General features: G+C 40.4%; 1 protein-coding gene and 1 long non-coding RNA gene across 4 annotated transcripts in view; one reads left to right on the top strand and one right to left on the bottom strand.

Annotated features, from left to right (window-relative positions):
* SLC12A2 (solute carrier family 12 member 2) overlaps positions 1–3,973 on the bottom strand; it is an 84,553-nt gene extending 80,580 nt beyond the window's left edge. For both annotated transcript variants that reach the window (XM_010981026.3, XM_064483763.1), the window contains exon 1: positions 3,056–3,973. In XM_010981026.3, coding sequence (XP_010979328.3) covers positions 3,056–3,790 — 735 coding nt within the window. In that variant the 5' untranslated portion in view covers positions 3,791–3,973. The remainder of the gene's footprint in view (positions 1–3,055) is intronic.
* Positions 3,974–4,611: 638 nt separating this feature from the next.
* LOC105089853 (uncharacterized) overlaps positions 4,612–13,932 on the top strand; it is a 65,645-nt gene continuing 56,324 nt past the window's right edge. For both annotated transcript variants that reach the window (XR_010379878.1, XR_837219.3), the window contains exon 1: positions 4,612–5,012. This is a non-coding gene — a long non-coding RNA (uncharacterized LOC105089853). The remainder of the gene's footprint in view (positions 5,013–13,932) is intronic.

Below are 13,932 nucleotides of genomic sequence, written 5' to 3'. Positions count from 1 at the left end.
AAGACGTTAAAACAAAACAGATCATGTTGCTACCTCACACAAAACCCTTCAATAACTTCCCACTACCTTTATAATAAAATCTTATACTGGCCTCCTCACGTTCTCTGGACGGACTACTCTCACCACACTATCTTCACAGTTTTTGTTCCTTTGGCCTGGAACTTAGCCTATCATAACTTAGCCTTCAGGTTTCAGCTTCAAAGTCACACTTTGTGAAAAAGGCCTCCCCAACCCCAATTAAATGAGGTCCTATTATATCCTTACTATTATTCTACAGTTTTCTTCCAAAGCACTGGGAAGAAAAGTTTGTAACTGTCACTTGAACAACCATTTGGTTAGTCAGTATCCGTTCTGTTAATAACTGCATCACCCCACAGTGCCACAGCCATGTGACCAAACACCTAAGAAACTCTTCTCCCCAGCAAATTTGATAATGGGAGAACTCATGAGTACTTGCCCTAGAATGGCTGCATAATACACCAAGATGCACCATGGTTATTTAACTATTCCCTTTTAGTTAGATTTTTAGGCAAAATACTTTAAAAAGTCACAGTGCTGGGCAACCACAGGAATTCAAGTAGAAGAAAGACAATACAGTCCTCTCCCCTAACAGGTTTCTGGAGTCTTTTTCTTTTGCTTCTTTTGTTCTTCCATAGTTCCCAGGAAAGAGTTAGATCCATGGTAGATACTTTTAAGCACTTAGTGACCAAAGTAGACTACAGAATAATCAATTGCTAGGGTTAAATGTTACAGAATTCTAAATAACATGATTTCACCTAAGGCTAGAAGAACTAGAAAATGTTTTAAGAAGTAAAAGTTAATCTAGACAGAGTAAGGAACAACTTTTGGGAATCTGTCCAATCTATATTATCAGCCTTCTCCTGCCTTCCTTCAATAGCAATATGTCTATAGCCAGATTTGTACTCCTTAACACTATACATTTCTTTAATCTATTTGCTAAATTCTAAACAAAATTATCTTCAAGATGAAGTTCTATGGTTAGTTAATCTAATAAACCTTTCTCTTTGCCCACAAAGGACCCAGATGGTAAAATGTAAAAAACTATAAATAATTCATTATACTACCTGACGCACAAATGAAACTCTGAACATAACACTTTATAAACTACATTCACTCAAAAATGTAGAAAATAATATCTAAAGTTGATCTAAAATTGAAATCCTAAAGTTTAACTATGTACTTTCTCAAGGACCCATATAAGATTGAAATAATAACTACACTAGCCATTATGTTGCAGGTACTGAACATGGGCCTTTATGTGAAATATTTTTCCTCATCTCCAAAATAACCCTGAAAGCTGAGGAAGCTGATTCTGAGAGGCTGGGGTGACTCCTTCAACTACTATACATCTAAACCAAACAGGTGTTCTCTTTTCGACTCTGTGAACTGACCGAAAACACCAAACAAAAAAATAAAAACCTGAAGTTTTGGAGAACTAGAAGTGTTCTGTTATTGAGAAAATTAAATATAAAATAACAAAAAATTTGAGGGAGCACACAAGATCAAGGTATATGATATTCTTCAATTTAAAAAAGCCTTTCTAAAACTCGTAAGCAAATATAGACTGCTTTACTACTAAACTGCAGGGTTTTGGTGAAGTAAATCTGAAAACATCTAATATTTTCAATAATAAAAATGCTCTCAGAAAAGAGAAATTACCAGCTATGTATCTACTTTGCAAGGATTTTGAGTTTTGAAAGGAAAAAATAATAGATTAGAGAGAAACTACAAGAGTATGAATAAAATAAGTGTTTTAAAAATTGTTTTCCTTCTGATATGACAAAAGACCACAACAGAGTAACAGGAGTAGTAGTATCCAAAGCTAAATGCTGTCAGGCTTTTAAACAATCAATAAGTTGTAAGGGTTGGGACCTCAGTAATTATTTCAAACAGTATGAATGTTACATTATCATCACTGGAACAAGTACAATCTTTCCAAATAATCATATCCAAAAGAAATTATATACTTTCTGTATTTAAACTTTTCAACCTTATGATCATGTCAACTTATATGGTACCCTTTGCAGTTACAGAATTCCATCAATGTAGTCATTATACACTCATAAAGGCATACTTCAAGTTATTCGAACTCATAAAAAAGTTAATTATTAATCAAATATCAAAAGCATCGTTATCTCAAAATAACGATTTTTGTACCTGAAGAAATAAAAGTCGTTATGTGGCCAAAAAATATATATATAATTACAGAAATCAATAGAGTTTATAGGAATGGCTTTCTGTTCACAAAGTATAACGACTTACAAAAGACCCTGGAAGGTCTTATGGACATCCTCCACAGAAAAACAATTCTCCCATTTCTATTTCTCTCTTCCTCTCTTTTAAACTCTGCTCCCCATCTTTTAGATGTAATCCGCTTTTAAAAGATTTACATTATAAAAAGTGGATTTATGCCATTATCAGGAACAGCCTGTCCCAAGACTTAAGATTTCTATGATCTTTGCATACTCAAAACTGCAACTAAGCTTTAATAATTCATAGACCACAAACACACTCTGTTAAGATTTTCCCTTCCAACACTAATGTTCCCACTCTTGGGACCCCTAATGGGTGTACTTAAACCATACTACACAATCTTTAAAAGGAACGCGGATCCTAGGTGCTCTCCACTCTGTCCTGAGAGACGTCCTCACCTAAACCTTCTGCATATTCTCTTCTTCAGGCCTAAAAAAAGCACAACTGTCATTCAGAGGGACGGAAATTGTTAAGCGTGGGTGAGAAAAAAAAAGCGTACACAAGATATGTAACTGGATGGGGAAGGTTGTTAAATGCAGCCTCTCCTGTATCACGTAACTAGCCTAACCCGCTGCAAACTTTTAAGAGATTAAGTTACATTCCTCTGCAATTCCACCCTTGACAGCTGAATCCAGGGATGCCAGCGAGTCGTGCACGTCCATTCCCGCCGCCTCACCCGCCGGGAGCCGGTGGCTACATCCCGCGGTCCGCGCGGACCAGTGGCTAGGCAAGGAGGGAGGGCTGGCGAGAGGGCTGCAGGGAGAAGGCCGGGAGAGCTCACCTTTTCCAGCTCATCGTGGAGCTCCGCCAGGCTGGGCCGGAGCAGCTTCTCGCCCAGCTGCGCTGCTGTGTGCCGGTAGTGGTCGATCCTGGGCACGGCGTCCATAGTGTTGTGGCCGAAGGTGCGCAGGTAGTAGGTGTTGGTGTGGGTGTCATAGTAGTAATGCTGGTGGTGACCGCTGCCGCCGCCGCCCGAGTGCAGGCTGCTCCCCTCGCTCAGCACTGTGTCCCCGCCGTTCTGGAAGCTCACGTTGGGCCCGTCGCCTCCGATCCCCGCCGCATCCGACACGCTCTCGTCCGCAGACGAAGAGGCAGCTGGGTCCACGAAGTTCACGCGGAAGCGGCCTTTGGCTTCCTCGCTACCCTTGGCTAGCCCGCTTTCGCCGCTGGCTTTCCCGTCCGCGGGGGTCTCCTTGCCCCCAACCCCAGCGCTAGCCGCCACCGCCGCCGCCGCCGCCGCCCGCCCGGCATTCTCCGAAACCAGGTCCACCTGGAAGCGGCTCTGGCTGGGGGTGGGTCCCAGGGGTCTGCCCAGCCCGTCCCCGGCCGCCGCAGCGCCCTCCCCGTAGACCCCACCGCCGCCCCGGCTCGCAGCCACAGCATCCTCCGGCACCGAGGGCACGGCCGTGCCGGGCAGGTCCACCCCGGCGGCGGCCAGCGCGGCAGCTGGAGGCGTCTCTCCGACCCCGGCCAGCCTCGGGGTGCCGGAGGAGGGCGCCGTGGGCCCCGGCTCCATCGCCGGCCGACCACCGGCGGACCCGGCGAGCCTTGCGGACCTCACGAGCTGCACGCCCTCCGCGCCCCTGGCCGGCGGAGGTTGCTGCCGCAACGCCAGGTAAGGGAGTCGCTCTCCCAGCCGCGCGCTCCCCGCCGCTAGCCCGGGCCGGCACGAACGCCTGCGGCAGGCGAGTCTGCGCGCGAGTGCAGCGGGCGCGGGGCGGGCCCCGCTGTTTAAAGCCTCGGCGGGGCCGCCGCGGTGGCGGGGCTCCGGCTGCAGCACGCGGGAGGCGGGGCCCGCGGCTCCTCCGCCCCTCAGCCCGCCCACCCGTGGTCCGGCAGTGGTTCGCAGTTGAGGCTCCCTCGGCGCCCGGCCCGCTCGGGCTCCCGCGCAACCCCACGCAGGAATCGGGCCCGACCAGTCCACGCCGGGACTCCGTCGTCACAGAACAGCGCGATCTGGGAGCAGGCGCGGCCGCTGGCCGCCTCACCGCCGTCTCCGGGAAGATCTCTGCGCCGCTACCTCCTCTTCCGTCGCCCTCCTCCCACCCCTCCACCTCCTTCCCCCGCCCCGCTCTGCGGCGGAGAGGAGCGGGCCCCCCGGCCGCCTCCCTCTCTCTCCGCCCCTGGGGCCGCGCGTCAGTGGGCCGGCAGCCCAGGCCGCCGCAGCCCACGATTCGGACAGCGCCTCGCCCGCGAAGGGGCGCGCGGGCCCTGCCTCGGTGCTCGCCGATTGCTGATGCTCTCGCGGCAGCTGCCACTACAGCAGCTTCAGGGACTATCGCCGCTCGCTTTTTTCTTTTTTTTTTTTTTTTTTAAGTTCTATGCTCGCAGTACAGGGCTGAGCCGGCGAGATCTCGCGAGATGCTGGAGGGCAGCCGGCCGCTTCCCCTACGGCGCGTGGTACCTGAGGCGATGCAGTAGCCGCCGACCGCCCTGCGCTCCCGCGGGTGATGCCGGGGGCTTTCCCTTCCGGCCCGCAGGTGCTTCCGGAGTTGCGGGCAGAGTGCGCCCCCGTCGCGAGGCCTACTCTGAGCACCGGCCCGCCGAGACTTCCCCATCTCACTCCAGGCCTGAGCCTAGGGGAAGGCAGGATTTCCTCAGTGCTGTCTTTGAGGGGATAAACTCACTCGCGTGGCAGCGTTAGATTTGCATAACCAGATACTAATTCCGGTCCTGATGCAGTGGGTGTGTCCACACTTCCGACGACAGCTTCCTTTTAAAAGCTGTGATGTTTGAAGGTGAGAAGGGAGCCTAGTTGTGATACCATGTTGTTTTAAGACGATTTTTAACTTGAGGCATTTCTGAAAAAGATAGGAAGCTCCACTTAGAAATGAATACACTGAGACAATACTTAATGGTGGAGAACTAACCTGGTAGCTTTCACAAGCTTTAATGTTGTGAAGAATTCCAATGTTTCAACTAAAACAGAAAGGTCTTCCTCTGCAGGCCTATTTTTTCTTTTGTAAAATGTTGGGTAATATAATTACTTTGCAACTTTCTTAGCAGCAGAATCCATTTCTAACCTAAATTTTACCCTCCGCGTTGCACAAAAACAACCATGAACGGCTTCTTCCATCAGTTGTCTTTCATTGTTGTATTGATATTTGTGTGTTTTTAAATTTTATTTGTGAGAATAAACACCATCCTTTCCTGAATCCTGAAAGCAGGATCAAAGAGACGCAGAATTTGCAGAGCTGTTTGGAAATACCATGAAGTAAAGCTGCAATCGGGCAATTTTCAAAAAGTTGTCCTATCCATGAATTTGACATTCACAACTTTTCATATCAGTTTAGTATCTCTTGTAAAGGTGTAGCGAGGAAGGAACCGCCCTTGGATCATGTAGCCAGGGTTTTTAAAGCCCCTCATCAGCTTTAGTAACATTAGCAGAGAACTAGAAGAAGCCAGAACAATGAGGTGGTTCTTGAATCACTACAGTTTCTGCTGAAGAATTGCTGCCTTGGTAGCTGATTTGTGTGGTAACTTTTAGCTCCAAAGCTTCGTGGTTGTGGTTATTCAACATTCATTGATCTAAACAAATGTAGAGCCCCTACTGTGACATGCTCTGAGTTATGGGGATATAGCAGTGAGCAAAACAGACAGCATCTTCTCTCATGAAGTTCATAGTCTTGTGAGAAAGAGGCAAGAAACAAGATAAATAGGTAAAGTATGTTGCCTGCTAGTATTGAGCGCTAAGAAAAAGAGAATGGGGTATGTAAGATGGAGGTGGTAAAATTTTTCATGGGGTGACCCCATTGAGAAGGTGACATTTGAGTGTGGAAATAAGTGATGCAAGTATTTGGGGAGAGAGTGTTCCAAGCAGAGGAAAAACTAAGGCCCAGAGGTGAGAGCTTGCTGAAAATGTTCATGGAATTTCACGTAGGCCAGTGTGGCTGAAGCTGCTTAAGGAATGGAGGAAATCAAAGGCAATTAGGTCAGAGAGGTCACAGGTTGCGGACATGACAGACCAGAATGTGTAGCACTTCTGGCTATTCAAAGGACTTTGGCTTTTACTCTGAGTGGGATGGTATATTAGCTTGGGCTGCCTTCTCACTATGTCCACTCATGGTGAAAAAAAGAACTCTGGTGTCTCTTTTTTAGGGCACCAGTTGTATCAGGGCTCCACCCTTATGACTTCATTTAATTTTAGTCACCTCCTTAAAGGCATGATCTTGAAAAGAGTCACACAGGTAAGTGCTTCAACATAAGGATTTTGGGAGACACAATTTAGTCCCTAGCAGATGGCAACTTATTAGAGGGTCTGAGTAGAGGAATGACATGATTTGACAGTATTTTAAGGATTAATCTACCTGCCTTCTTGTAAACACACAAGATGGTAAGCAGTGGTGGCAAAGAAAGAAGCAAGGAAATGAGTTAAGAGGAATTGCTACATTTGACCACTGTGGGTAGCAGTGGAAATGGGAAGAAAGTTGTCAAACCCTGGGGAGCCAGTAGAATTTGCTGATGGTTGTGGATGATTGAAGAGAATCCAAGGATTTTGTCCTGAGCAAGTGGAACAATGGTGTTACTGTTTTCTGAGATGGAGGAGATGGTAAAGGGAGCAAGCTTGGGTTGGAGGAATATCGGGAGCTCAGTCTGCTATATCTGTTGGGGGAAACAAATAAATATACAATAGTAATAAATAGTACTCATTCATATAAATGTGTGATTGCAGCTGAGAAGTTTTAGGACAAGAGAGGAATATGATACACTGAGGGACCAGACTTGGTCATGGGTGAAGTGACTTTTCAGCTGAGGTCTGAAGGATGATTAAGATTAAACTATAACTGTCATGGGGGTTTCAAAAAAGGGAAATATTGTGGGCAAAAGCCCTCATGGAATGAATATAGCCTGTCTAAGGAGTTTGAATCCAGTTTGGTTTAAGGCTAGGAAATAAGGGGCAAGAGTGATAAAAGATGAGACTGTTCTAAAAGCCCTATAAAACCATTAACGGGTTTCCAGGGAGATGGTAGGGGATGATCAGATGCACATTTATTTAAAGTCTCTCTAGTTATATTGTAGGCAGAAGAATGGAGAGAAGCAGGAGTAAGTATAGAAAGATAGGATACAATTTCAGTAATTTAGGCATAAGATGATAGTAATAATAGTAGCTGATTTTATAGGAAGCTTATGTCCTGGATTCTGTGCTAAGTTCTAAATTCATAATCTTATTTAATTCTTACAACAACATTCTGAAGAAAATGATAACATTACCCATATTTTTACAGATTAAAAATTTGGTTAAGGAAAAAAGTTTAAGAAATTTTCTGTAAGAAAATAATTAATTAAAAAAAAAATTTTTAAAGAAACTTCTCTGAGGTCACTCCAAAACCAACGATTTGAATCCAGGGAAATGTCTCCACTAATCAAGCTTTAGGAGTTTGGATTATGGGGAATGCAGGGAAATGAGAAGGAAAGAAAATCAGAGATACAGTATTTAAGAGGTAACTCAGAGTACGTGGAAATGGATTGAAGGAATGTGGGAGAATAAAGAATAACTTGAGTTTTTTAATTTGTTCATCTGGAGTTAGATGGTAGTGACATTAGAGAGAGAACATTCTAAAACTAGGTTTGGAGATGAATATGAGAAATTTGATCTTGGGCATACTGGGCTTGAAGTACCTTTGAGACATTCAAGTGGTAAATTCAGGAAGTATTTGGTGACATGGGTGTTGTGCTCAAAAAGAAAGTTTGTATGAGACTACAAATGTGATGGTTCTCTGCAAATAGATAATAATAACTGACACTTGGATATGAATCAGCTCACTTGGGGAGATAGTGTAGAGCAGCACTGTACAGTAAAATGTTGGAAATGTCCTATATCAGTGCTGCCCAATTTGATAACCATGAGCCACTTGTGGTTTTTGAGCCCTTGAAATGCCTAGTGCAATTGAGGAACTGATTTTTAAATTTTAGTTTATTAATTTAAGTTTATTAAATGGCCCCATGGGTTAGTGGCTACCATATTGAACAGCATAGGTATAGAGTTAAGGAGAAAACCTAGGGCCCAGACTGGTGTAATTCCAACATGTAACGACTAGACTGAGGGAGGAGTGGCCAGAGAGAGGAGAAAACTCAATGACGGCATTTTCAAAGTAGGATCAGCTGTGTTAAAATGGGCCAAGAATTGGAGAAAGATGAGAGGTGAATATGTATTGAATTTGGTAACGTGTGAAACAACATAATGAGAGGGTTATGGCAGGGAGGGCAGTGTTCCAGTAGATATGATCTTAATAGGCATGTGAAATTTATAGAAATGCTGTCAGGAGAGGTCTCCTGTGGTTCGCTGTTAGCAAATATTTTGTTTATTTGATTTACCGGGTGTTGATTTAGAGACTAACCTTGAGGAGAACAGGCTCATTATAAGGGCCATGATGGAGGGGTACCCTGGTCATTTTGCTCATTTTCACCTTCTGCCAGGAAATCAGTCTTTGGCCATGTATGTATCAGTGTCCTTAGTACTATGCATTGAACATACTTAGAATTTTAGGACTAGAAGAGACTAGGATGTTGTTCCAGGCCTCTCATTTCACAAATGCAAAAATATCCTAAAAGGAGACAAAAATTATACTAGACCTATAGTTCTTCATATCTGCAGCATTAGAACATGTGAGTTACAAAACCATATGCAGCCTTTAAAATCACTTTTTTTTTCATTACAGTGAGTTTTAGTTGTGTGTTCTTTCTGTGCTTACATTCTACTTGGTTATGGTTTTCCTTTTTTACTAGTTAACTGTCAGTATACAGATTTGGGCAATGGTATTTCCCTCGAGAAATAAAGTGATTCTCTTATCATGGGAAAAAAAAAAGTTACCCTAGAGAATCTTGTTTATACTGTAAATGTTACAATTTTTGTTTCCTTACCTAAGTACTAATTGCATTCTTCTTAAATTAAAAATGTTATAAAGATTTTCAAGTCAATCAGAATTAATCAAAAATCTAACAATGCTTTTTATCTAAATAATATTTAAATTAGTATTTATAAATTATGTCTTTCAAAAGAGATAGCCCAAAATTTTACTGAATTTAAATCTTTTATGTTTTCTTTATCCAAGCAGTAAATTCATGACAAATGCATTTAAAATAAACATAAATCTGTCTTCTTTCATTCCCTACTTCCACCGACACATGTTTGTCATAAATCTAATCAAGGAAATTGCTTTCACTCAGATTTTGTATTGCTGAACTTATTTTCCATCTGCACTGATTAACTTTTATACTTCTAATTCTGAAGGCTATGAACATTTGCAAACTTTAAAGTGCAAAATTGTTATCAAATATTAATATATCAAGTAAATACTTTTACCAAATAGCTAAGTGGTTACAATCATGATCTCCATAGTCTACCTGGATTTGAATTGCACTTTCACTAGTTATTAGTCATGTGACCTCTGTGCCTCAGTTTCCTTATCTGTAAAATAGGAATAATAATGGTAGCTAACTCAGAGCTATGAGGATTACATGAATTTCTATCTATAAAGTGCTTAGAACAGTACCTGATACATGGTAAGCCCTAATTTATGTAAACATTGAATAATTGTTTAAAACAATGTTTTAATCAAATGAAGAAATAGTGGTAAGGCAAATCTTTTATTTATTTTTTTTAAATTTTTTCACTAAAGATTATTGTAAGATATTGAATATAGTTCCCTGTGCTATACAGCAGAAACTTGTTTTTTTAATCTGTCTGTATATATAGTTGTTAACATTTGCAAATCTCGAACTCCTAAATTTATCCCTTCCAAACCCCTCCCCACTCCCCTTCCCCCAGGAACCATAAGATTGTTTACTATGTCTGCGAGTCTTTCTGTTTTGTAGATGAGTTCATTAGTCTCCTCTTTTTTTCTTTTTTTTTAGATTCCACATATGAGTGATATATGGTACTTTTCTTTGTCTTTCTGGCTTACTTCACTTAGAATAATGATCTTTAGGTCCATCCATGTTGTGCAAATGACATTATTTTATTCTTTTTTATGGCTGAGTAGTATTCTATTGTATAAATATACCACAACTTCTTTATCCAATCATCTGTCATTGGACATTTAGGTTGTTTCCATGTCTTGGCTATTGCGTGTAGTGCTGTTATGAACATTGGGGTGCATGTATATTTTCAAATTAGACTTCCTTCCAGATATAAAGCAAACCTTTTAAATTGTATGTCCTGTGTGTCCTGTTTAGTTTTTAAATTTTGCTTTTTATTTTGTTTTTGAGAGGCTTTTAACTGATTTTTTTGCATAGTATACAAGTTTTTTTTTTTTCTTTCCTGTTACAGATTTGGGGTTTTTAAAGCAGTTGTTAGTGTCATTATTTTGCTGCCACTTAATTTGGAAGACAAAACAACAGCCTAGGCTGAGGGTTTCTTTTTTATTTACCTTAAATCTATTTTCCCCTCCTGCTGTGCCCTTTAAAACTAGTGGTTTGTTTGTGGTTTGTTACTACAACTATTATGTACTGAATGTATGTTATATACTAAAATATGCTGTAGGAATGTTTTGTCTATATTGCACTGTAATTTCCCCCAAATAAAGGTTTAAAACATACACACTTACACTTACAAAATATACATGCCTTAATAATTAAATTGTCCCTCTTTCTGGAGTCAGATATTGTAATGTATCCCATAACTAAATTACATACCCACTTTTTCTTCACTCTTAATGAAAAATCTCTAATTTTTTATCATCCTATATTCCTTAATGATTACTCCATTTTTTCACTTTCAAAAAGCCACAAGTATAATTGAGATATATTTTTATAATTGTTGATGCCTAAAGACATTCAAAAAGACATAAATACAGAAGTGATCTTAAAGGTTTATAAAGTACACCCCTACTTTGAGGAATAGAGTAATCATTCTACCTTTGACCATTAAAAAAAAACACCTTTTTTTTCTTTAGTAACTCATTCTTATGGTTACAAGTCCTTATAGTATTAGACAAGTAATAAAACACTAAAATACTTATTTGAACAGGACATTCTTCCTAATGGCTAAATTAAATTATTCTTCTAACATTTCAGAAATTTTGATTCTTGTCCTGTTCTTCAGAGGTTATGGTAACCTATAAAATGTAAGGTTATTTTTGGTTTTATTTTCTAAATGATTTCCTCTTGCACATCATTATAGATCCCAATTTCTAAATATGTAATTATTTATATTACTTTCCTCTGGGCTCTTTCCAAGTAATTTAATCTTTCTTATTTGTGAGCCAAAACTATTAAATGCAATATTCCAGTAAAAAACAACAACTGATGATTGTAAAGATAAAGACAGATTTTTACAGTTCAAGTAATTGTTTTTGCTTCCAACTGGGCTACCATGTCTGACTTCGAATATGGCCCTGAGTATTAGCTCTTCTGATTAGTCAAAAAATGTTAATTGTTCTTTAAAACTTTTGAACTAAAAGTCTATCTCTATTTTAACCAATTTCTAAAGACATAAAATTTCAGAATATAAATTTTAAAATCCACATTTGTGAGATCAATTAATTAGAAATAATATTTTTCTAATTATAAAGGTAATACATGTTTAATACAGAAGTCATAGGAAAAATCAAAGGGAAATAGTACTTATAACACCATCACCCTAAAAAAGCATTTACCTTTTGGTGTTTGATATAATAAAAAGATATATATTTTGTAATTGTTAAAACTTAACCGATGACACGAACATCTTTCTGCATATATAATCTTCTTGTAACTGCATGATTCCTAATGGCTTCAAAATATTGCATCATTTTTATTTATCATGATTTACTGAATCTATCACCTATTTTGAATGCTTAGTTTCTTTCTTTCCTTTATAAATATAGCAGCAATGCTGCATTGAATATCTTTGTGCATATAACTTTCTTCATAGTTGACTATTTCCTTAGGATAAATTCCTAGAAGTGAAATTTCAGGGTATGTGTGTTTTTATAACTTTTGGTGTACATTGCAAAATTTATTTTCAGAAAGGTTGTATCAATTTATTCTTCTATTAGCATTGTATTTTTAGTCTCTGAGTTACCTGATGGTTGCTGTAATAGACATTTGCTATATCCTGAAAGTTCGGCTTCCATTCTGCCTTGTTTTGGTAATAGCATACACATTTCTTTTGGTGGGATGTGGGAATGATCTCTCTGTGCAGTTCTGGAAGGGCAGAATATTAAAGGACCTTGACTGCCTGTGCCTAATTGTGAGCACATGACCAAATGCGCCAATCTGCTCTCTGAAGTGTTTTGAATTTTGAGTGGTATGATGCAAAGTCAGAAAGTAAGTCCAGTTGCTGGGACTATGAGCTGCTCATAGTCACTGCCTCACTCACTTGAGAACTGCCTTGCCTGGGGGCAGCCCAAGGCAGAACTGGCTAAAGAGACAGTAGAAAGTCCTTTCCCTCTACTTGGGACTACTCTCAAGAGCAGCCCACAGGATTAATTGAGGCTTCAGCTGCATCTGCATTATAGGTCTGCTTCTCCCTCTGCCCAGTCCCGCCTTCCTCATTTCCTTAGAGATGTATCTCCTGAAAGCACTCACCACCTCAGTCTACTTCCAGGAAACTGTCCTTTTATTCCAGTGCAGCACTCAGAGAAGATTGTATAGTATTTCCTCTGGAACTACTTCTCCTGTTCTCTCTGTGTACAATTCTTCCTTTCAGCTTTCCCATAGTCTCCTAGTAATCCACTCTAAGTTAACCAGTGTTCATTCCCATGGTTTGCAACCAAGAATCAGTATTAATGCAATGTTCTTTATTGTTTTTCTAATGCCTTTTATTTACCGATTTTAGGAGTTTTGTATCATAGACATAGACCTTAAACTAAATTGGTTCTGTTTCATTTGTCAATTGCATTGTTTTTGTCACCATAGTTTTGTCATTCAGTTATTTTAAAAATGTATTGTGGTCAAATATCTCAATCTTTTCCTTTGTGATTTTCACCTTTTATATAATGCTTAGAGAGGACTTTGCCACTACAAGACCATGTACATAAAATTATATGTATATAAGTTTCAGTTTAATGTTTTATGTTTAATCCCCAAATTCATATAATACTAATTTTACTTTGTATGAGGCAGTGATTTAGCAGTTATCTACAAATAATTTAACTGAGTATTTAGGCTTTTCTGTTAAAATCTACTTTAACAGTAGCCTCAAATTTCAATGAATAAATAAGGTAAACATTTATCTTTTACTCAGACAGCAGCCCAGAAATATATCTCAAGCTGGCCAGGTAGCTCTGCCATTCTCATCAGGAGTGCGCATCTCTGGGTCAGAGGCACTTGCTTCTTTTCTTGCTTTTTCTCCCCAGCCATTGGGAAGAGGGAACTAGAGAATGGAAAATAGGCAACCTCCTTAACACCACACACACACTCTAACACACACAGACTCACATGATTGCATCTTATTGGCCAGAATTTAGGCACTTGGCTAGGCATAGCAGGTTGGGAGATGCCATCTTTTAGTGGGCAGTCATGTGGCCAGCCAAAACCCATGGCGTTCTGGAATTCTTTATGATGATGAGTCCTGCTAGTGGATAGAAATATTGATGCAGAATGGTATTGGATGCTTTGTTTTTGTAGTTTTTATTATGATATATAACATACATACAAGGAAGTGTTTAAAACATGTATGTACATTTTGATGAAAGTTACAGAGCAAATATCTATATAAATCACAATCTAGGTCAC

The sequence above is a fragment of the Camelus dromedarius genome, chromosome 3 (assembly GCF_036321535.1).
Source record: "Camelus dromedarius isolate mCamDro1 chromosome 3, mCamDro1.pat, whole genome shotgun sequence".
Lineage (NCBI taxonomy): Eukaryota > Metazoa > Chordata > Mammalia > Artiodactyla > Camelidae > Camelus > Camelus dromedarius.
The sequence above is the reverse complement of the archived record's forward strand: the minus strand, read 5'-3'. Positions and strand labels throughout refer to the sequence as shown.